Source organism: Pseudopipra pipra, chromosome 6, assembly GCF_036250125.1.
Source record: "Pseudopipra pipra isolate bDixPip1 chromosome 6, bDixPip1.hap1, whole genome shotgun sequence".
Lineage (NCBI taxonomy): Eukaryota > Metazoa > Chordata > Aves > Passeriformes > Pipridae > Pseudopipra > Pseudopipra pipra.
In genome coordinates this window covers 57,310-75,755 of record NC_087554.1, presented here as the reverse complement: position 1 = coordinate 75,755, position 18,446 = coordinate 57,310, and the positions used below count along the sequence as shown (strand labels likewise).

The 18,446-nt window shown below is 57.5% G+C and overlaps 4 protein-coding genes across 12 annotated transcripts in view; 2 read left to right on the top strand and 2 right to left on the bottom strand.

The window, feature by feature from the left end:
- The window catches only part of MYRF (myelin regulatory factor), a 70,030-nt gene extending 62,769 nt beyond the window's left edge, over positions 1-7,261 (top strand). For 4 of the 7 annotated variants that reach the window (XM_064656939.1, XM_064656938.1, XM_064656943.1 and 1 more), the window contains 9 exons: positions 634-719; positions 1,067-1,228; positions 1,963-2,241; positions 2,330-2,417; positions 2,718-2,792; positions 2,940-3,042; positions 3,637-3,711; positions 3,904-6,320; positions 6,392-7,261. In XM_064656939.1, the coding sequence (XP_064513009.1) occupies positions 634-719; positions 1,067-1,228; positions 1,963-2,241; positions 2,330-2,417; positions 2,718-2,792; positions 2,940-3,042; positions 3,637-3,711; positions 3,904-3,990 (955 nt within the window). In that variant the 3' untranslated portion in view covers positions 3,991-6,320; positions 6,392-7,261. The remainder of the gene's footprint in view (positions 1-633; positions 720-1,066; positions 1,229-1,962; positions 2,242-2,329; positions 2,418-2,717; positions 2,793-2,939; positions 3,043-3,636; positions 3,712-3,903; positions 6,321-6,391) is intronic. The other 3 variants (XM_064656942.1, XM_064656940.1, XM_064656941.1) reach the window with 2 other exon arrangements.
- Positions 7,262-8,563: 1,302 nt separating this feature from the next.
- On the bottom strand, positions 8,564-9,273 carry TMEM258 (transmembrane protein 258). Its single transcript, XM_064656937.1, has 3 exons — positions 9,148-9,273; positions 8,955-9,064; positions 8,564-8,814 (listed from the first exon to the last, which is right to left on the bottom strand). Exons 1-3 carry the CDS (start codon positions 9,148-9,150, stop codon positions 8,688-8,690), a joined length of 240 nt encoding a protein of 79 aa, XP_064513007.1. The 5' UTR covers positions 9,151-9,273; the 3' UTR covers positions 8,564-8,687.
- FEN1 (flap structure-specific endonuclease 1) lies at positions 9,262-12,014 on the top strand. Of its 2 annotated transcripts, none has more exons than XM_064656934.1 (2): positions 9,262-9,348; positions 10,192-12,014. In XM_064656934.1, the coding sequence occupies exon 2, from the start codon at positions 10,193-10,195 to the stop codon at positions 11,348-11,350; it is 1,158 nt and encodes a 385-aa protein (XP_064513004.1). In that variant the 5' UTR covers positions 9,262-9,348; position 10,192; the 3' UTR covers positions 11,351-12,014. The 2 variants fall into 2 exon arrangements, with proteins under 2 accessions (XP_064513004.1, XP_064513003.1); XM_064656933.1 differs by having other exon boundaries at positions 9,346-9,364.
- Positions 12,015-15,363: 3,349 nt separating this feature from the next.
- LOC135415336 (cobalamin binding intrinsic factor-like) lies at positions 15,364-17,621 on the bottom strand. Of its 2 annotated transcripts, XM_064656936.1 has the most exons (8): positions 17,496-17,621; positions 17,235-17,417; positions 16,966-17,109; positions 16,757-16,900; positions 16,505-16,680; positions 16,023-16,423; positions 15,828-15,946; positions 15,365-15,753 (listed from the first exon to the last, which is right to left on the bottom strand). In XM_064656936.1, the coding sequence occupies exons 1-8, from the start codon at positions 17,563-17,565 to the stop codon at positions 15,692-15,694; spliced, it is 1,299 nt and encodes a 432-aa protein (XP_064513006.1). In that variant the 5' UTR covers positions 17,566-17,621; the 3' UTR covers positions 15,365-15,691. The 2 variants fall into 2 exon arrangements, with proteins under 2 accessions (XP_064513005.1, XP_064513006.1); XM_064656935.1 differs by having other exon boundaries at positions 15,364-15,753; positions 16,023-16,680.
- Positions 17,622-18,446: the final 825 nt, after the last annotated feature.

Below are 18,446 nucleotides of genomic sequence, written 5' to 3'. Positions count from 1 at the left end.
CAGTGCTCAGGGACAGGTAAGACATGGCCACAGGTGCCCAAAAGCACTGCAGACCTGGGAGAAAGGTTCTCCCCCTTTCCCATCTCCCTTATCCCACCACAGGAGATGCCTGTGGTGTCCTCAGCTCAGCTCTTGGAGAGCTGCAGTGAAACACCTGGAGTTCCACAGGATTAACTTGTGTGTGTTTGTGAGGAACAAGGGGAGGAACAGACAGTCTCGGAGAGATGAGGGGCACATTCCTTAGGGAATGTGAGTGCTTGGAGCCTGTTGAGTCCCAAGAACCCAAACCCAGCCAGGATATCACTACTGAGAGTGAAATCCACCCTGTTCCAGGATGATCCAGGAGTGCTGCTGGTGTCCTCTGAAGCAGCTGGGAGTTTTCCTATTGTCCTTGCCAGACATGGGACTGCCATAGGATTCCCTATGGATTTCTGAGCTCTCCTTGCTGTCTTCATGGCTCGTGTGCCTCTCTCCTGCCTTCCCTTTCCCGGATCATTCCACTCTGTCCTCCTCCGTGTCTCCTGTTCCTCCGTGTTCCTCTTCCCCTTATCTCGCTGCAGCCTCTTCCCTCCACACCCACGAGCGGCACCACAGTCCCAATCCAGGTTTTCACCTCGCTTTCCTGCCTTCCAGGTCAAGCCAGAACATTGACAAGACACAGACAGTGAGATCCACGGCCATATCCGATGGAGCCGGCAGCAGGAGCCCCCCGGAGCACGGTGGGGGCTGGCTTGGGGTTCAGGATGGTGGGTTGGGATTCAGGATGGTGGGTTGGGGTTCAGGATGGAGGGTTGGGATTCAGGATGGAGGGTTGGGGTTCAGGATGAGGGGTTGGGATTCAGGATGAGGGGTTGGGATTCAGGATGGTGGGTTGGGATTCAGGATGGAGGGTTGGGATTCAGGATGGAGGGTTGGGGTTCAGGATGGTGGGTTGGGATTCAGGATGACCAGGGTGGTGCCTCCCCCATCCCACCGTGCTGGGATGGCTCTGCTTTCATGGAATGGGTGGTGGGGCACTGGGCGCTGCTCCTGTTGGATCCCATGAGTTATTCCCGTGTCCCTGCAGTCCCGGAGGACACAGCTGGAGTATCCCTGGGCTCTCCTGCTCCCAGTGTCCTGGCCTGTTTCAGCCCTCCGTGTTTCTCCGTGTGCTGCTCCGCTGTTCCCACCGGCGTCTCCTCCGTGGTCCCCTCGGAGACCAGCCCCACTCATGGCACCAACAGGACAGGTGAGGGCCATCCCAGATTCCCAGAGGTTCTGGGACATCTCCAAGGTTTGTGTGACATCCTTGTCTCACCTCCTGCTCCTCGTGGGAAGGTCTCCTTGGTCTCCTCCGGGACGAACAATTCCAGCTCCCTTTCCCTACACCTTCCCTCTAGATCCTTCCTCATCCTTGTCCCCCTCCTTTGGAAGCTCTCTAATGGCTTTATATCCTTTTGTTTATATCTTTTATATCTTCTATATATCCTTTATACCATATATATATCCTTTATATCCTTATATTTATCCTTTATATCCTTCTCTGCCCATGTACACAGTTCATACATCCCTGATCCTGCTGCCAGGGGTAAGTTGGGGCTGAAAAGGATTTGGAGCTTCCCACTTTTCCAGCACAAAGTCACGGGAAGCACTTCCAGGCTCAGCTCACCTGAGCAGCCCTACCTTGAGGTGTGACCTCATTCCCTCTTCATTCCATCCCTGGCACCATCGGGCACAGAGAGAATGGAATCCCAAAATCCTGGAATGGTTTGGATGGAAGGGACCTTAAAGCTCATCCCATTCCATGGGCAGGGACACCTTCACTAGCCCAGGTTGCTCCAAGGCCCGTCCAACCTGGATTTGAACACTTCCAGGGATGGGGCAGCCTGGGTGATTCAGGAGGTGACATGGGGACAGGGTGATCCCGGTGCTCCTACCCAATCCCAGCCTCTCAGCACAACCTCCTCTCCCATTTTTCCACAGACCAAAGCCAGACCTCCCTCCTTCCAGCGACAAACATCAAAGCCAAATCCAGGGGCATCACCGGGAAATCCTCCTCCTACTCTAAGTGGCCAAAGACTCCTGACAGGTCTCAGAGCTTCGGCAGCCCCAATGCCAGCCCCTCCTCCCCCTTCTCCCACATCCAGGGCAAATCCAAGTACATCTCCAACCTCTCGCTCTCCCGCAGCAGCTCCCGGCAGCGGCGCAGCCTCCGGCAGCCGGTGAGCGAGCGGCTCCGCGCGGAGCATCCCGGCACCGATGGTACGTGGCTCCCACCTCCCGTCCCTCCCAGCCTCCCTCCCTCAGGGCTTTCCAGCTGTTCCTAAACGCTTCGTTCTCCCGCCGACAGGGCCAAGCCCGGTGCTGGAATCCATCCGGATCCTGGAGATCAACCTGGCCATCCATTCCCAGTACTGCGCCGCTTCCGACGCCTGCAGGTGAGCGGGAAGGGCCGGCTGGGGGCACCTTGGTGGCAGCAGCACCATGGGAAGAAAGAGATGGACAAATCTTGGAGTTTTTCCAAGATTTCCTTGGGTGTTTATCACCTCATGGCAGCTCACGCCATTCCCTGGGAATTGGAACTGGTGCCGCCAGTGCTGCCCTCAGGGAAAGTGTTTGGCAATGGGCTCATCCTTGGGAAGATCTCCTGTGTGAATTCTCAGCCCAACAGGGATTTTGGGTCTTATCCCACCCTTCCCAGAGCCTGGTGACGTCTCATCCTCTCTCTGTGTTCCCAGGACTGGAAACTTCAGCTTCCGCATCCCTGTGAACCAGCGGACGGCCGTGGACACCAACCTGACCCTGGAGATGAAGTGAGTGGCCAGGGATCCAAAGGAACATCCCTTGGGTGTTCCAGTGCCCCCGGAGGGGCTGGACACTGATGTGGCCATGGTGTCTCCGTGGGGAAGGGGCTGTGGATGTTCCCCCTTCCAGACTCTCACTGTGTCCTCTCTTCCCAGCTCCTCCTCCGCTGTGTCCATCTCCCTTTGTGGCCTTGTCTCCAGTGATCCCTGCCAGGATGCTGTGAGCAGGAACAGCTCCGTGGATACCATGGATGCACAGGTGAGGAGAAGGGAACAGCTCACAGTCAGCCCAACACAGCACCCACGGGCAGCACAGGAGTTTCTGGAGGGAATTTGTGCTCAAACATGGAATCATTTTGGTTGGAAAAGCCCTTCAAGGTGATGGAGTCCAACCATCCCCCCAGAACGGCCAAGGCCACCCCAGATCATGTTCCCAAGTGCCACATCCACACGGGTTTCATCCTCCAGAGGTGGGGACTCCACCACTGGAGCCTGTTCCAATGCTTGACAACCCACTCCATTACAGGAATTTCCCACATATCCATCCAGAACCTCCCCTGGCACAAGCTGAGGCTGTTTCCTCTTGTCCTGTCCCTTGTTCCCTGGCAGCAGAGCACAGCCCCACCTGGCTCCACCCTCCTGTCAAGGAGTTGTAGGGAATGAGGAGATCCTCCTGATCCTCCTTTTCTCCAGGATGAGCCCACCCCCAGCTCCCTCAGCCGCTCCTCATCCCACTTGTTCTCTGGGAAACCTCCGTGGGGTCACTCCAGAGCCCAAGGCCATGTGTTCCCTCCCCAGAACATCCCTCTGCTCATCCCTGATCTCATCCCAGCTATTCCCCTTCCTTCCCCAGGACACCACGCACCGCTGGCCCCTGGTGATGATGTCTTTCCAGGAGTTTTCCTACCACTTCCGAGTGGCTCAGCCGGTGAGTTCCACCAGCTGCCCCTCCTTCCTCTTGCCTTGTGGAAGGGGAGACATGTGGGATCGTGGCAGGTTTAGGAGCCACGTGGCACCACCGCTGTTGGTGGGGGGGGGATGATTTTTCCAGCCCGTAATCCAGGCAGAATTCCCTCCTTGGCATCCTGCCCCCCCTGTAAGCTCGTTTTCCCGTTCCCAGGGCCAGGCCGACTGCGGCACTTCCCCGGAGCAGCTGGGCCAGCTCTTCACTGACTATTACTTCCAGTTTTACTGGCTCTGCGAGTGATTCCCGGGAGCACCAGTGCCCTCTGCTTGGAGACAGGAGGGGGACTGGTGCCACTGGGGAGCCTCCCGAATTCCCCAGCCCCGCCTCATCCCCGTGTCCTGCGGCAGCTCCGGAGCTGGAATGCTGGTGGCTGGTGGTGCTGAGCACACCCAGGACCTAAAATCCACCACCAGCCCCGGGGTGGCTCCAGGGGTGACCTCGTGCCTGTTCCCATCATCCCACGTCCCTCTCCTTTCCCTCCTGGAGACCCCTGTGTCCTCCATCGCTTCTCCCTCCCCTTCCAACGCTGGATTGGGAAGCATCACGCTGGACTGAAGGCCACATCCCAAAGGGATGCTCCTTCCTCGGATCTCCTGGTGCTCCCGGGTGTCCCACGTCAGTTCTTCACAACACTGGAATTGCTTCAACACTGGAGCCCTTTCCGAGGGCTTTGGCCTTTGGAAAGGAGGGCTGTGCCTGGACATACTGGAAGTCGTACACTGGAGTTGCTGTTCCTTCTAGTTGGCCCAGGGCCACTTCCCACAGACCCCCTGGAGCCCCCTGGACTTGCCAATGGACGCGTTCCCCTGGGAACAACCCGAGAAGGAGCAGCTTCCACATCATTCCCCCTCCTCTCTGTGCTCTTAAATCCCACCAGATCCAGGTCTGGATGGATAAAACTCCCACTGAAGCTGCTGCTGAGGCCACACCACGCGTGGGGGCACTTGGCATCAATCCAGGGGGGACAGATGACCGGGATTCTCCCACACTGAGTGTTGTGGGATCTGTTTTTATCCATCTGGGAGCAGCGTGTGGAGCTGCCTGGTCGGCTCTCAAGCCAACACCAACCCCTGCCCAGATGTGCAGGACAGAGACTGCTGGAAAATCCTGGAGTGCCCTGCAGAGCAAGGCTGAGTCCCTGGGAACGTGAGGATCTGTGCCAGGGCGGGATCTCTGCCTCGGGAGAGGGTGGTGGTCTCCCAAAAAGTGGGAATGGCAGCGGCTCCGAGCCGTCCCTGCCCTCCCAGAGCACTTGTGTTGGGGTATTTTGGGATATGTTACTGTTACAAGTCCTTAACTTGCTAAACTACTGAGTTCTTTGGGGTTTTAAGCCGTAAAAAAAAAATGGGAATTTCATCCTGCCCCACCAAGCCACGTGGGAAAGCCAAGTGGCTCCGTGTGTATCCCCCTCCCCATCCCACTCCGGCTCCTCCTGCTAAAAAGGAGTTCTCTGCATTCCTGGAGACTCAGCCACTTCCAGGTTATTCCGAGATGGATTTCCCTAAGGAAAGCAGCGAGGGGGGAATGCCACACGCTGATCCTGTGGACGCTTGGGAGCTGCTCCGGAAAGACAGCATGGTTTTTATCCAGGTAAAGTGATGGTTCCTGTGGATGTCTGGTTTTGTCTCTTGGCATCCACCTCCTGAGCTTATCCCAGCACGGCAGCCCTAAAATTCCTTGTTGAAGTCGGTGGTTTCCAGGTCAGGGCTTCAGGCCTGGAAGCAGCAAACACTGAATTACGCAGTTATTAAAATCCACTGAATCCTGGGAAACAGGAATAGTGGGTGAGCAGGGAATTCCGAGCAGCCAAGCAGTCGGAAAACCCAATTTTGGGAAGCTCAGTGGGACAACAAGACACCCCAAGGCTTGGGAATACCTGAGCACAAGGAGGTCGGCTCCGTGCTCAGCAGGATTCTCTGTTTCCCCCTCAAATCCCGAAGGAAACACCTGGATGTAGCTCAGTGCTCTTCCCTCCGCCTGCCCCGAGGGGTTTTTCCCGGCTTTAAGCTGGAAGGTGAATTCCCTGGCAGGTTTATTGTCCCCTTGGCAATCAGTAGCCCAGGCTGGCACGTCCTTCCTCAGGTGAGTGATGCCGGGCTGGGAGAAATGGCCCTTGGAAGAGGAAACAGGGAATGTTGGGAGGGCCAGAGCCTGCAATCACCCCCTCAGATCCCCTCCGCCTCATCCAAGACTTCCCAGCACAGCCCAGCCCGCTCCTGAGGGAAGGAATCAATCAGTGGTGGCCCAGGAGGAGCTGGGATCTCTCAGGTGTCCCCACGATGCTCATCCATGGGATTTAGTGGGATTCCCAGCAAACCAAGTGCCTGAGGGCTTGGAAACATCTCTGGTGCCTTTTCCCTTGTGGAACAACCCCAGGGAACAGTGTTTTCCCACCTATTTGTCAGATGCTGCCTCAAAAACTGTGGCTTAACCGGGCTGAGGCACCTCCTGGAGTGCCAAGGCCAGCCCTGCCCACACGGAGCCGGGAGCGATCCCCGGGATCGGGAGGGGACAGGGACTCAGGGTGGAGCTTTTAGTGGCAGTGGGATCTCGTGTCTGGAGTGGCACAGGTGTCCCAGAGGACAGGGACTCAGGGTGGAGCTTTTAGTGGCAGTGGGATCTCGTGTCTGGAGTGGCACAGGTGTCCCTGAGGAGCTGGGGATGCCCCATCCCTGGAAGTGTTCAAATCCAGGTTGGAGCAGCCTGGGCTAGTGGAAGGTGTCCCTCCCCGTGGGACTGGTCGGGCTTTAAGGCCCCTTCCCACCCAAACCGTTCCAGGATTCCATGTTAAAAATCACCAGCTGCTGCCCAGTGAGGCAGAAATGGGGTTTATAGTTATAAAATTAAAATCAAGGAGTCATGGAATTGCTTCTAGGCCCGTGGAAACAGCTGTTTGTGTGGATTTCTCCCCAAACCCCACACCTGCCCCTTCCCTGTCCCCAGTCAGTCCCCAGAGAGTTCACAATCAGGCCTTTCCCTGCGTGGGACGGAGGGAATTCCGAGCTTGGAGAAATCCCTCTTTATCCAGAGACATTCCTGGCAGGAAGGAAGACAAAAGGGTGGAAACTTGGGCTGTTTGGGAATTTGTTTCAAAAGCAAATTCCCAACCCTTCTGTCCTGCTGTTGGAGCTTAAAGCCTGTAAATAGAGACTATGGCACCACTGGAAGACTTAAGGAAAAAACCACCAAGTAAAGCACTAATTTGTTGGTTTAAATGTTGCTGCCACAGCTTTAATCACTGTATTTTGCCAGCCAGTTTGTAGAGTTGCATTTGTAGCAGGTTATTCTTGATTCCTGGTTTTTATTTGTGGGGAACAAACGTTGGTTTCCCTCTTTTCTTTCTGATTTATATTTATATTTTGCTGAATTTGGAGGGGCCGAGTCTCTGGATTCCTGCCCCTCCTGTTTTTTTTGTTTTGTTTTGTTTTGTTTGGCTTATTTAGACTTTGTTTTCTGCTGGAGGTAAATGTGCCCATATGAATAAAATATATAAATACTGCTTTGTATCCAAGGATGGCTCCTGGTGCTTTCCTGCCTTTCCCAGGGAATAATAGTGGGATGGAGGAAATTCCCTGTCTTTAATCAGTGGGAGTTTCTGGATGTGCCCAAACAGGGTCCAGTCAGGGTTGTTGGGGATAAAAAGGAGAAAGGAAGGAGCAAAAAGAAGTTAGGGAGGGAAAAGAAATTAGAAAGAGGGAGAAAAATGAAGAAGGAAAAAAAAGGGAAAATGGAAAAAGGAAGATTAAAGGGAAAAGAAAGAAAGATAGGAAAGGGAAAAAGGAAGAAGGAAAAAGGAGAAAGGAAAAAATGAAGAAGAAAAAAAGGAAAAAGAGAAAAGGAAAAAAGGAGAAAGGAAGAAAAAAGGGAAGGAGAAAAAAATAAGAAAGCAAATGAAAAAAAAAGGGAAGGAAATCTGCTGCTGACCTGTTATTTCTCACATGTCAGAGGGCAGGGCCAGATCCAGAAGGATCTAAGAGTCCACAAAAGGAAATCTTCCTTTCCAAATAGGAAACTGGGGCTTGAATTTGTGTTTTGGAACTGGAATTGTTTGAAAGCTGGGCTAAAATTCCAATCTGCCCTTAAAAATCCATAAATCTGTTTATAGACCAGGCAGTTAATTCAGGAATTAATAAATTAATTAATCCAGCTCTTTGCTCTCACTGCTGAGCCATAAAACTCCTGGTTCAGGATGAGAGCATGCACAGCATTCCCAAAAAAGGGTGAGGGGGTGCCATGGCAAGCAAGACTGAGGGATTAAAAACAGCTTTAGGCTTTATTTTCCATAGACTGGCTGTACCAGGACACAAGGTGGCACTGGAACTCTTCTGGCCACACACAGCGTGGAAATCTGGGATAACCCCGGGCATATCCCAAAGCACCTGGACCCTGTGCCAGTATGGAGAAAAGGAGGACCAAGGGGGGACCTTCTGGCTTTCCACAAATCCCTGACAGGAGGTTGGAGCCAGGTGGGAACAGCCTCTTCTCCCGGGGAACAAGTGACAGGATGAGAGGAAACAGCCTCAAGTTGCGCCAGGTGAGCTGTAAGTTGGATATTAGGGAGAAATTCCTACGTGGAAGGGGCTGTCAAGCATTGGAACAGGCTCCAGTGGGGGAGTGACCAGCCCTGGAGGGATTTAAAATCGCTGTGGCACTTGGGGCCATGGGCAGGGGGGGCAGTGCTGGGGGAAGGGTTGGACTCTGATCCTAAAGGGCTGTTCCAACCCAAACGATCCCGTTATTCCATCCGAGTGGTTTGGAAAATCCAGGTGAACAGAAACACCTAAAAGACAAACCCGGAGTCCCCAGGCAGGTGTGTCACAAAGCCAGTTTTATTCGGGTGTCACACACCACACCTGACACAGGAGGGCTTGTTGGTTTTTTTGCTGAAATACAAAAGAAATATAAAAAGAGCTTCCCCGAATCCCACGTCGGGGGGTTCACACGTAGATCCCGACCCAGAGCAGCAGGAACAGGACTCCGAAGCCCATGAAGAGCGAGGCCACCAACGAGATCAGCAGCTCCTTGTAGATGTCCCGGGTGTATTTGGTGGATGTCACCTCGTATCTGCAGGACCGAGGTTAAGGTGATAATCTTAAAACAAGGGGAGGGGAGCCCGGGATTGGTGGGATAATCCGGGATCAGGAGGCAGAGAAGGGTGAAGGGACACCCCCGCCCGCCCCCCCGCGCCCGGCCCGGGGGGATACACGAAGAACCAGGCGGTGAAGAACATGCCGATGGCCAGCAGCACCACGGTGAGGTGCGGGAACACGGCCGGGTTCACCGGGCTGGTGTATCTGCTCATCGCCTCCAGCTCCTGCGAGGGACACAGCGGCGGTTCAGCGGGGCCGGGATCGGCACCGACCCCGGCCCCCCGTGGCACCCCCCCCGCGCCCTCACCATGTCGCCGGGTTCCCGCTGCGACACGTCGGCTCCGCCGCTGCCGCCTCCGCCGCACGTCCGGCCCCCGCGCCGCCGGAAGTGGGAGTGAGGGCGGGAACGAGGCGTGGCGCGCGCGGGCGCCGCTTCCCCATTGGCTGGCGGAGGCTCCCGGCGGGCGCCGCGGCGGAGCGCGGGAACGGCGGCGGCGCGAGCGGACGGGTAATGGCGGCTCTCGGTGGGGCCTGAGGGGGGAACGGGGCCGGAATGGGGGTCGTGCGGGGAATGGGGGGGGTTCGAGGGGTTAACGGCGGCCGGGGGCGATGAGGAGAGCCTGGAGAGAGGGTGCTAGGGGAGGCCGAGGAGGGGGGTAATGGCAGCTGGGGCGGAACGGGGTACCGGGGGGGCTCTGAGGGGGTAATGGCGGCTGAGGAGGCTGGGGGCGGGATAGGGGCAGCTGGAGAGGCTGAGGAGGGTCTGGGAGGGGGGTAATGGAGGACTGGGGGGGGATGAGAAGGGAAGAGGGTTATTGGGAGGCCTGGGGAGCCGGGAAATAGTGAGGTGGAAATGGGGAGGTGGTGGGGTTATAATGGTGGACACAGGGAAATTTAAGGGAGCGGGATTGGGCTGCGAGAGGCTGAGGGAGGAAGGGGAGTGATGATGGGCTGAGGTGGGGGCTGACGGTGGGGGGGGGGGATGATGGGGGGCGGAGGGTGGAACCGGGATAACGGCTGAGGGTGGAATTGGGGTAACGGCTGAGGCTGGAATTGGGATAACGGCAAAGGCTGGAATTGGGGTAATGGCTGAGGCTGGAATTGGGGTAATGGCTGAGGCTGGAATTGGGGTAACAACTGAGACTGGAATTGGGGTAACAGCTGAGGCTGGAATTGGGGTAATGGCTGAGAGTGGAATTGGGGTAGTGGCTGAGACTGGAATTGGGATGACGGCACCACAGGGTGATGGTTTGCAGGGGAAGCAACCACCGCCTCTTGTCCCCCCTTCTTTGGGTGGCCCGACATTCCCTGTGCAGAGCCCCCTCCCAACCTCCTCTTTCCCGTTCCCCAGGATGGGAATCCACGGCCTGGCCAAGCTCATCGCCGACGTGGCCCCCGGGGCCATCCGGGAGAACGACATCAAGTCGTACTTCGGGCGGAAGGTGGCCATCGACGCCTCCATGAGCATCTACCAGTTCCTGATCGCCGTGCGCCAGGGCGCCGACGTGCTGCACAACGACGACGGCGACACCACCAGCCACCTCATGGGCATGTTCTACCGCACCATCCGCATGGTGGAGAACGGCATCAAGCCCGTGTACGTGTTCGACGGGAAGCCCCCGCAGCTGAAATCCGGGGAGCTGGCGAAGCGCACGGAGCGCCGGGCCGAGGCGGAGAAGCACCTGCAGGAGGCGCAGGAGGCCGGCGAGGAGGAGAACGTCGAGAAGTACAGCAAGAGGCTGGTCAAGGTGACCCCGCAGCACACCCAGGAGTGCAAGAAGCTGCTGGAGCTGATGGGGATCCCCTACGTGGAGGCTCCCGGAGAGGCGGAAGCCAGCTGCGCCGCGCTGGTGAAGGCCGGGAAGGTGTACGCGGCCGCCACGGAGGACATGGACTGCCTGACCTTCGGCAGCCCCGTGCTCATGCGGCACCTCACGGCCAGCGAGAACAAGAAGCTGCCCATCCAGGAGTTCCACCTGAACCGCATCCTGCAGGACATGCAGCTCACCTGGGAGCAGTTCGTGGACCTGTGCATCCTGCTGGGCTGCGACTACTGCGCCAGCATCCGCGGCATCGGGCCCAAGCGCGCCGTGGAGCTCATCCGGGAGCACAAGTCCATCGAGAGGATCGTGCGGCAGCTCGACACCAAGAAGTACCCCCTGCCCGAGAACTGGCCGCACAGGGAGGCCCAGAAGCTCTTCCTGGAGCCCGAGGTGGTGGATCCCGACGCCGTGGAGCTGAAGTGGGGCGAGCCGGACGAGGAGCGGCTCGTGCAGTTCATGTGCGGGGAGAAGCAGTTCAGCGAGGAGCGGATCCGCAACGGCGTCAGGAGGCTGAGCAAGAGCCGCCAGGGCAGCACCCAGGGCCGCCTGGACGACTTCTTCAAGGTCACCGGCTCCATCACCTCGGCCAAGCGCAAGGAGCCCGAGCCCAAGGGAGCGGCCAGGAAGAAAGCCAAGCCCGGCCCGAAGCCCAGCGCCGCCGCCACAAAGGCTAAAAAGGAGAAATGACGGGGCTGGGCACCCACAGACCGCGGGGATTGCGGGTTTTTGGGGGCTCGGCAGGGAATTTTGGGCTAATGATGAACAGTTAGTGCTGGGAAGGAACGGATGAGGCTGGGAGAGGGGAGAGCTGGAGCAGCTTCTGGACGTGAACACTCCCAAAGTTAAGAATTCCAGCTGCAGAGCAAACCAGGGACAAATTAGATTAACCCAATCCTGTCCATCCCAAAAGAGGTAAGATGGGAGTGGAAGGCAAGCTGGAATGGGGAAGGAGGCTTCAAATAATGAGGTAAAATTTTCTCTTTAATGGGAGTTTATTCCGGTTTTTCTTTCCCTTCTCATATTCACTTGTTTAAAATCCAGTTGTGATCCCAATTCCAACAAAGTTCTTAGTACATAATCCAAGGAAAGCTGCTGGCTGCAGCTCTCCCAGCCTGAGTCTTGCTTAAAAATGCTTAAAACTAAAAATATCCAGGAGCCTAGAAAAGCAGCCTCTTCACCCCCTGAATTCCAGAGGCATCTTTCCGTGTTGTGCACACTGACAGATCCTGGGCTGGAAATTAGGAGTTAAAACCTCTTTTGAGTTCTTATTTAATTCTGTATTTTTTGTAGTTTTGTTGCTTGTTGGAGCCACGTGCAGGGTTTTGTTTCTAGAATAAAATGTAAGAACCAAGACACTGTTTCTCTTTTTCCAGAGAAATGGCTTAAACCGTGGTTGTAAATGAAAAAAATCCCACTTGTAGATGGAATTCCACAACAGTAACAAACCAAGCACAGGCAGGAGCACAGAAAGTTCCAGTTTTAAGCTTTTTAGATACTTTGTAGACATCAGAATTCCATGGGTTTGCTCTCTGCCAATTTGGGAAAGAAGATGGGCTTGTTTTGCAGGGAAATTAAGACTTGTTTCATATTCCTTATCCATTAATATTGCTAAAAGTGGGATTCTGCTTCCTTGCTGGGGATTCTCTTAAATGTTTCAATCCATAATCGGTCCTAACAGGAATTTCTTAATTAAATATTCCTCTTTTATCTCCAAGGATCTTCGTGGTGAGTATGTGGGAAGGAACAGGAATGGTTTCGTGGTGGAGGGATGAAAGATGATTTAAAAGTAATAATATTTGCAAATAACATCCCTAAATTGTCTGTTTTCCATATGTCACAGTTTCTAGGAATTACCTTCCAGCTTTCCACGTGTCAGCACCTTGTTGGGATAAAACCTGGGAGAAGAACTCCTTAAAAGCTGCTTTTCCACCACCCCCTCCCTGCCCTGTGCTCCATGGTATTCCGCTCCATATTTTCCTCCATTTCCCATTCCAAACAGAGATTCCCGCTGTTTGTGACGCTGATATTAATGAATTCCAGTGTTATTAATTGTTAATGACGTATCCATTAATTCCAGCAGCACAGTTTATACCAGGAGCAGGCGGTGTGGGAAGCCAGGGATCCGAGAGGGCACGGCTGCTGGGAAGAAAGGAACCCATCCCAGTGAACCCAGAGCAGGGGGAGCACTCAGCTTCCGGGGGAGATCCGGGTTTATTTAGCACAGAGAAACCTCTGAAGTGCCTGAGCTGCTGCCACAAACTCCATCCCGACCCTCGCCAGACATCCCCAGAGGGCTCCCTGGAGCCGGGGCCGCTCCGCCCTCCTTTCCCGCCGCAGGATCTCGTCCAGCACCGCGCGCAGGGTTCTCTCGTACGGCACCGCCGCGCCCCGGGAGCCGTGGATGGGGCACTGCCGGCCCCTGGACACGTCCTGCTGGGCCCCCTGCTGCTGGGAGTGCTCTGCTGGAATGGCCCTGCCTCCCACTTCTGTTCCCAGGCTTTTCCAGGCCAGATGGGTTCTGTTGGTTCCTGTGGCTCTCAGGGAGCAGGGCGGCCTGTCCAGGGGGGCTCCTCCATACGGAGTCACACAGAGGCTCTGGGAAGGGTGGAGGCTTTTGCCAGGAGTGCTGGATGTGTGGGCATATTCCTTCTCCAGCTCCAGAGAGGGCCCTGGAGATGGGAACATGTTCCCTTCCCGCTGGAGGATTTTATCCAGCACCGCCCGGACGCTCTTCTCGTAGGGCACGGCCGCAGCTCCCTGGGAGCCGTGGGCTGGGCACCGGTGTCTCGAGGACACGTCCTGCTGTGCCACCTGCTCCTGGGAGCGCCTCACTGCAGCGGGCTGGGCTCCCAGTTTGACTTCCAGGTTTTTCCTGGCCATCTGCATCGTCAGGCCCGGGCAGGTTGTGCCGATTCCCGCGGCTCCGGGGCGGGGCGGGCTGTCCGTGGGGGCTCCTCTGCCTGGACTCTGGCAGGAATCGCTGAGGCTCCGGGAGGGAATGGAGCCTCTCCCGGGAGCCGAGGCTCTCCGGCGGCGGCGGGTTCTGGGATGGGCTGAGGCTCTCATGGATGCTTTCCGACGGATGGAGGCCCTTGATGGGCGCCGGCTCCTGGCGGGAGGGGGGCTCCCCGAGGAGCTGGATGAGCCGCAGCAGGACAGGTGGCCTCGCTCCACCAGCTTCTCCAGGTCCTCCCACAGCGTCTGGCACACCCAGGAATCCTGCGGGAAGGGCTCCCCGCTCCTCTCGGGCATCACCACGTCCTGCAGCTCCTGGGAGGCCGTGGTGCAGGGGGAGCAGTCGGGGCTGCAGCCGCACGGGATGTACAGGGAGCTCCCGGGAGCTCCTGGATGCTGGGCAGGGGTCACCTGAGCCGGGGGGGAGCTGGGACCCGCTGGTGCCACTTGGCTGTTCTGGGAGTCCCTGGCCCGGCTCCCGGCACACCTCCAGGTGTCGGGTGTCCCCGACGGCCGTTGCCGAAGGCGGATGGCCAGGGGCACGGCCACGGTGGCCACCAGCAGGAGCAGCACGGAGAGCAGGGCGCTGCCATCGCTCATGGCTCCCCACGGCCCATCGGGACCGCGCTGGGAGCCGGGGGGATGGCTCCCAGTGTTCCCTGGTGTCAGCGTGGTGATGTCACAGCCCTGCTGGGGGGACACCTGTGTGATGGCACAGCCCTGTTTGTGATGTTACAGCCACAGGGCACCCCAGAGTAAGGGGCTCCCGGTGGGCAATGGAGGCCCCTCTGGAGCAGAGTGGGCGTGACATTCTCGGCCAAGTGGGACTCAGGGGGGAGGAGGAGGAGGAGGATGGTGTCACCTCCTGGCTGGCAGAGCAGCGGGCGTGGATTGTCCCATGGGACACTGCAGAGTCCTTGAGGGAGCAACAACCAAACCAACCATGTGTGATCCACAGCATTCCCGTCCTGGATCCAAACCCAGTGCTGTGCCAGCTCCTGGTGAGAAAAGGAACCCCATTAGGGGGGAGAGTGGAAATGTTTTCCCTGGATGGTGTTGGTGATGGAGAAGTGCACTGGGATGGGGTGTGTGAGGGGAAAAGGGGCACCCTGTGGGGCACAGGCAGGAATGTCTCCATGGGAGCACCTGCCCTGCCACACGGTGCCACCTCATCTGTGTGGCAATGGAAGCAGCTGGAGGGTGTCACTGTGCCCATGGCTTGAGGGAGGGTCCTGTCTGACTGGTTTGATGTCCTGGATAAGATCCCCCATCCCAGAGATGGTGGAAGGTTGGTGGATGTTGGTTTTTGGGGTGTCAGGAAAAGTTTGGATCCCATCCCTCCCAGCTCCTTCTGGAGACGGTGTCCACGGAATCCTGGAATGGTTGGGGCTGGAAGGTGCCTTGGAAGGGTCCATGTGGGAGATGAGCAGGTCCAGGCTGAAGGAGTGTCTGGGCAGGGCCCAGTGGGAGTAGGGAATGGGTCTCCACATGCCTGGAGAGCAGTTGGGACCCAACTGGGAGGTGCTGGTGACTCCAGCTGGGGATCGAGTCCCAGAGCCAGGTTTGGAATCGTTCTCCCCACCCCCAGCTGCAACCTTTGGGACCTCAGGCCACCACCTCCAGATTTCCAGGGGGAAATCCAACTGGTGGCCTCAGGCTGATCGCAATTGGGATTGCAATAATCAAACCACATTATTACACCTGATTGTAATTGGCATTGCAATAATCAAACCACATTATGACACCTGATTAATGCAATTAGTGCTTGTGCAGAGATCAGATTTATTGAACTGAAGTACAGGAATGTGGCCAGAGGAACAACCCTGGGCAAGACTAGTGGGCAAGACTGGGAAGGGTTTTGCTGACACACAGGATGGGACTGACAGTCCTGAGTCTGGGTGAGGCTGGATTTGTGTGGGATGGTGGGGAAGAGAAGAGGGAAGCTGAACTAATGAAATGAAGAAGAAAAGAAGGCAAAAGGGATCTGAGCCCTGTTTTCCCCAGGGACACAGAGGGAGACGCTGGAATGGCCCTTTATTGCTCCCTGGTGGGATCCAGGGTCTCTTGGTGGCTTCAGTAGGTGCTGAACACGGCCTGGATGTGCTCCCCGGAGTGTGGTTTGTAGGTTCCGACCCCTGTGGCAGAGGGATATGTGAGGCTGGGACGTGGAGACCCCCAGCATGACCCCCCACCTTCCCTCACTGCCCACCTTGATCCAAAGGTTTCCCAGAGCTGAGGAACTGCCAGTAGGTCCTGTCGTTGTCACTGCCAGCCAGCCCGTGGATGGAGACCACGAAGGGACCCCAGGACGTCTGCTCCGTCCTGAAGCTGCCAGGGAGGTGAGTGGGCTCAGGGCTGGGTGGGGAGATACCAACCCCCCCCCTGTGGCTCCTCTGGCTCTCACCTAAAGTTTTCGGGATCCATCTCCTCTGCCCTCTCCAGCACCTTGAGCAGTGTGGAGCCACCCGGGACCGTCACCGAGATGCTGTAGTGCCAGGGGATTCCCTGGAGGTTGTTGGTGATGGAGTAGTGCACTGTGATGTCCTGGGACTCCCGTGGGGTCTGGGAGGCCCCAGGTGGGCTCATCATACCTGTGGGAACCCTGTGTGCCCCCAGGCTTGGGCACAGATCCGTGGGGGCACCGCAGTTCAGCGTGGCCACATCCAGGTAGGACGTGCCCACGAGGGCCGGGAGCACCTGGGCGATGGCCATGGGCAGCTCGAAGGTGTGGTTGGTCACCACGGCAAAGGCCTGGGCACAGTCCCAGTCCCGAGGGGCGTAGAAGTCCCTTGAGGCCTCCAGTGCCTGCGGAAGAGGTGGGAGGTGGTGTGGCAAATCTGGGAGCGGGACCGGGTGGCTGTGACAGCACATTCCCCACCCCCGTACCTGCAGGGCCAGCCCCATGCTGTAGATGTTCCCGATCAGGCCGTTCCTCTCCTCCTGCTCATCCAGGAAGTCGTTGGTCACCGTCCAAACTGCCTCATGGAGCAGATCCCGCACCTCCGGGTCCTCCACGCTGTCGTGGGCGCACAGCAGGGCCAGCACCGCCACGGCGCGGGTGTCTGCGGGTCCCGGGGTCACTGCCGAGCCCCGGAGAGCCCCCCGGAGCGGGAATGGGGGAGCAGAGGGATCTCTTACCCACACCGATGGGGCTGCTGGGGCTCAGCACCTCCTTGGCCAAGGCCACCGCTGGCCCCCGGTACCCGCCTGCCCTGGCCAGGCACAGGGCCGTGGTGTCCAGGCTCACGCTGAACAGGGTGGTTTTGGGATGGCCCTTGTCCTCTGGAAAACAGAGCAGTGAGGTGATGGGATGCAGGGAGGTGGACACCCCCCAGGGCCCAGCGTACCCAGCTCAGCCATCTCCTCATCCGTTTTCTGCTGCAGGATGGGGATCAGGTCGATGGTCTGTCCCAGGGCGTGGACCTGCCGGGGGTCCTGGCAGGATGAGAGGAGGGCGAGGATGTGCTCAGCCACCTGTCCTGAGGTCATGGCTGTGGGGACAAGAGGACACCGGGAGCGTGGTGGGATGGGACCTGTCCCCCCGGGAGCCGGCAGTGCCAAACCTGAGGAATCTGATCCCTCCAGGACCAGGGACCCCCCTCATTCCCTTCCCTACCTTTCTGGGCTCTCGTCACCACCTCCTCCTTGATCTCCTGGAGCAGCAACTTGTAGCTGGGACTCTGGGTGTCCACCCCAAGCAGGCTCATGGCCAGCAGGACGCTGGGGTTCGGCACCTCTCCGGGCTTGATGGAGCCCTCCATGCTCTGGAGCAGCCGGCAGACCAGGTCCTGCGGGGCCGCTGGAAGGAGAGGGAAGGTCACCGGGATCCCCCGGCCCATCCACGGGCTCTCCGGAGTCTCCACCGTCTCCCACTCACCGCAGTGCTCCGTGGCCGTGCAGCCCACCAGGGCCAGCAGGACCCCCGTGGCCAAAGCCAGGCGCAGCATCCTGTCGGAGCTGATCCGCTCGGGACGGCAGAATCCCACGGGAATTGGTCTCTCCGGGCGTCCTTGCTGCTTTTAACTGTTCCCAGGGACCTGCAGCCGCCCGTCCTCCCACGGTGCCAGCGGCTTATCTGTGTGTCCAACTCTGCCCGGCCGGGGAGGGACAGGGATTTTCCACCTGGGATCACTGGGCACCGCTTGGGCCAGTTCCATATCCATGAGGCTGGATGGGGTTCCCAGCAGGAACCTCCTTCAGTCCCAAGGTGCTGGAAGGCCCAGGAGGTCTGTGCTGGCTGGACTCTCTCCAGCTGTATCCCACTGGGCTTTCCAGGAAACTCCAGCCCTGTTGATCTAACCTTGGTACCGGGAAAAACAGTGGGAAAGGACGTACTGGGCAGTAGTGGGAAGCAATCCAAGGATTATTCTAGCATCAGGTGCGGGAAAACAGAGGGAAATTCCTGTCTAACTGGTTTCTTATCCCGCTACCATAAGGTCACCCAGGTGATGGGGAGGCACTGCACGTAACTTTGGGGATTTTAGAAGGAGTTTTGCTCCGGCCCCTTCACAGAATCCTTCTGGAGAAGGTGTCCAGCTGTGGGATGGGCAGGGACAGGGTGTGCTGGGCAAAGAACTGGCTGCTGTACTGGTTTCACTGGGATGGGGGCCATTTTATTCCAGGTACTGGGTTTGGATTCAGGCCAGGGATGCTGTGGGTCACACATGGACCAATTGGTGTGTTGTCACCAAGGACTCTGCAGTGTCCCACGGGAGAATCCATGTTTCCCGTGCTCTGCCAGCCAGGAGGTGACACCATCATCATCCTCCTCACAACATCATCCCCGTGTCCTGCTTGGCCAACAATCTTCCATCTGCTCTGCTCCAGG

What these genes read in the sequence shown, in the direction of transcription:
- TMEM258 (XM_064656937.1), bottom strand. An exon ending in TTCACCGCCTGGTTCTTCGT is followed by an intron (nt 8,815 to 8,954) that starts GTATCCCCCCGG and finishes TCGGTCCTGCAG; the next exon opens with ATACGAGGTGACATCCACCA.
- FEN1 (XM_064656934.1), top strand. Translation starts at nt 10,193, where the DNA reads ATGGGAATCCACGGCCTGGCCAAGCTCATCGCCGACGTGGCCCCCGGG.
- LOC135415336 (XM_064656935.1), bottom strand. Translation starts at nt 17,565, where the DNA reads ATGCTGCGCCTGGCTTTGGCCACGGGGGTCCTGCTGGCCCTGGTGGGC. An exon ending in TGAGGAGATGGCTGAGCTGG is followed by an intron (nt 16,901 to 16,965) that starts GTACGCTGGGCC and finishes TCTGTTTTCCAG; the next exon opens with AGGACAAGGGCCATCCCAAA. An exon ending in CAGCAGCCCCATCGGTGTGG is followed by an intron (nt 16,681 to 16,756) that starts GTAAGAGATCCC and finishes CGGGACCCGCAG; the next exon opens with ACACCCGCGCCGTGGCGGTG.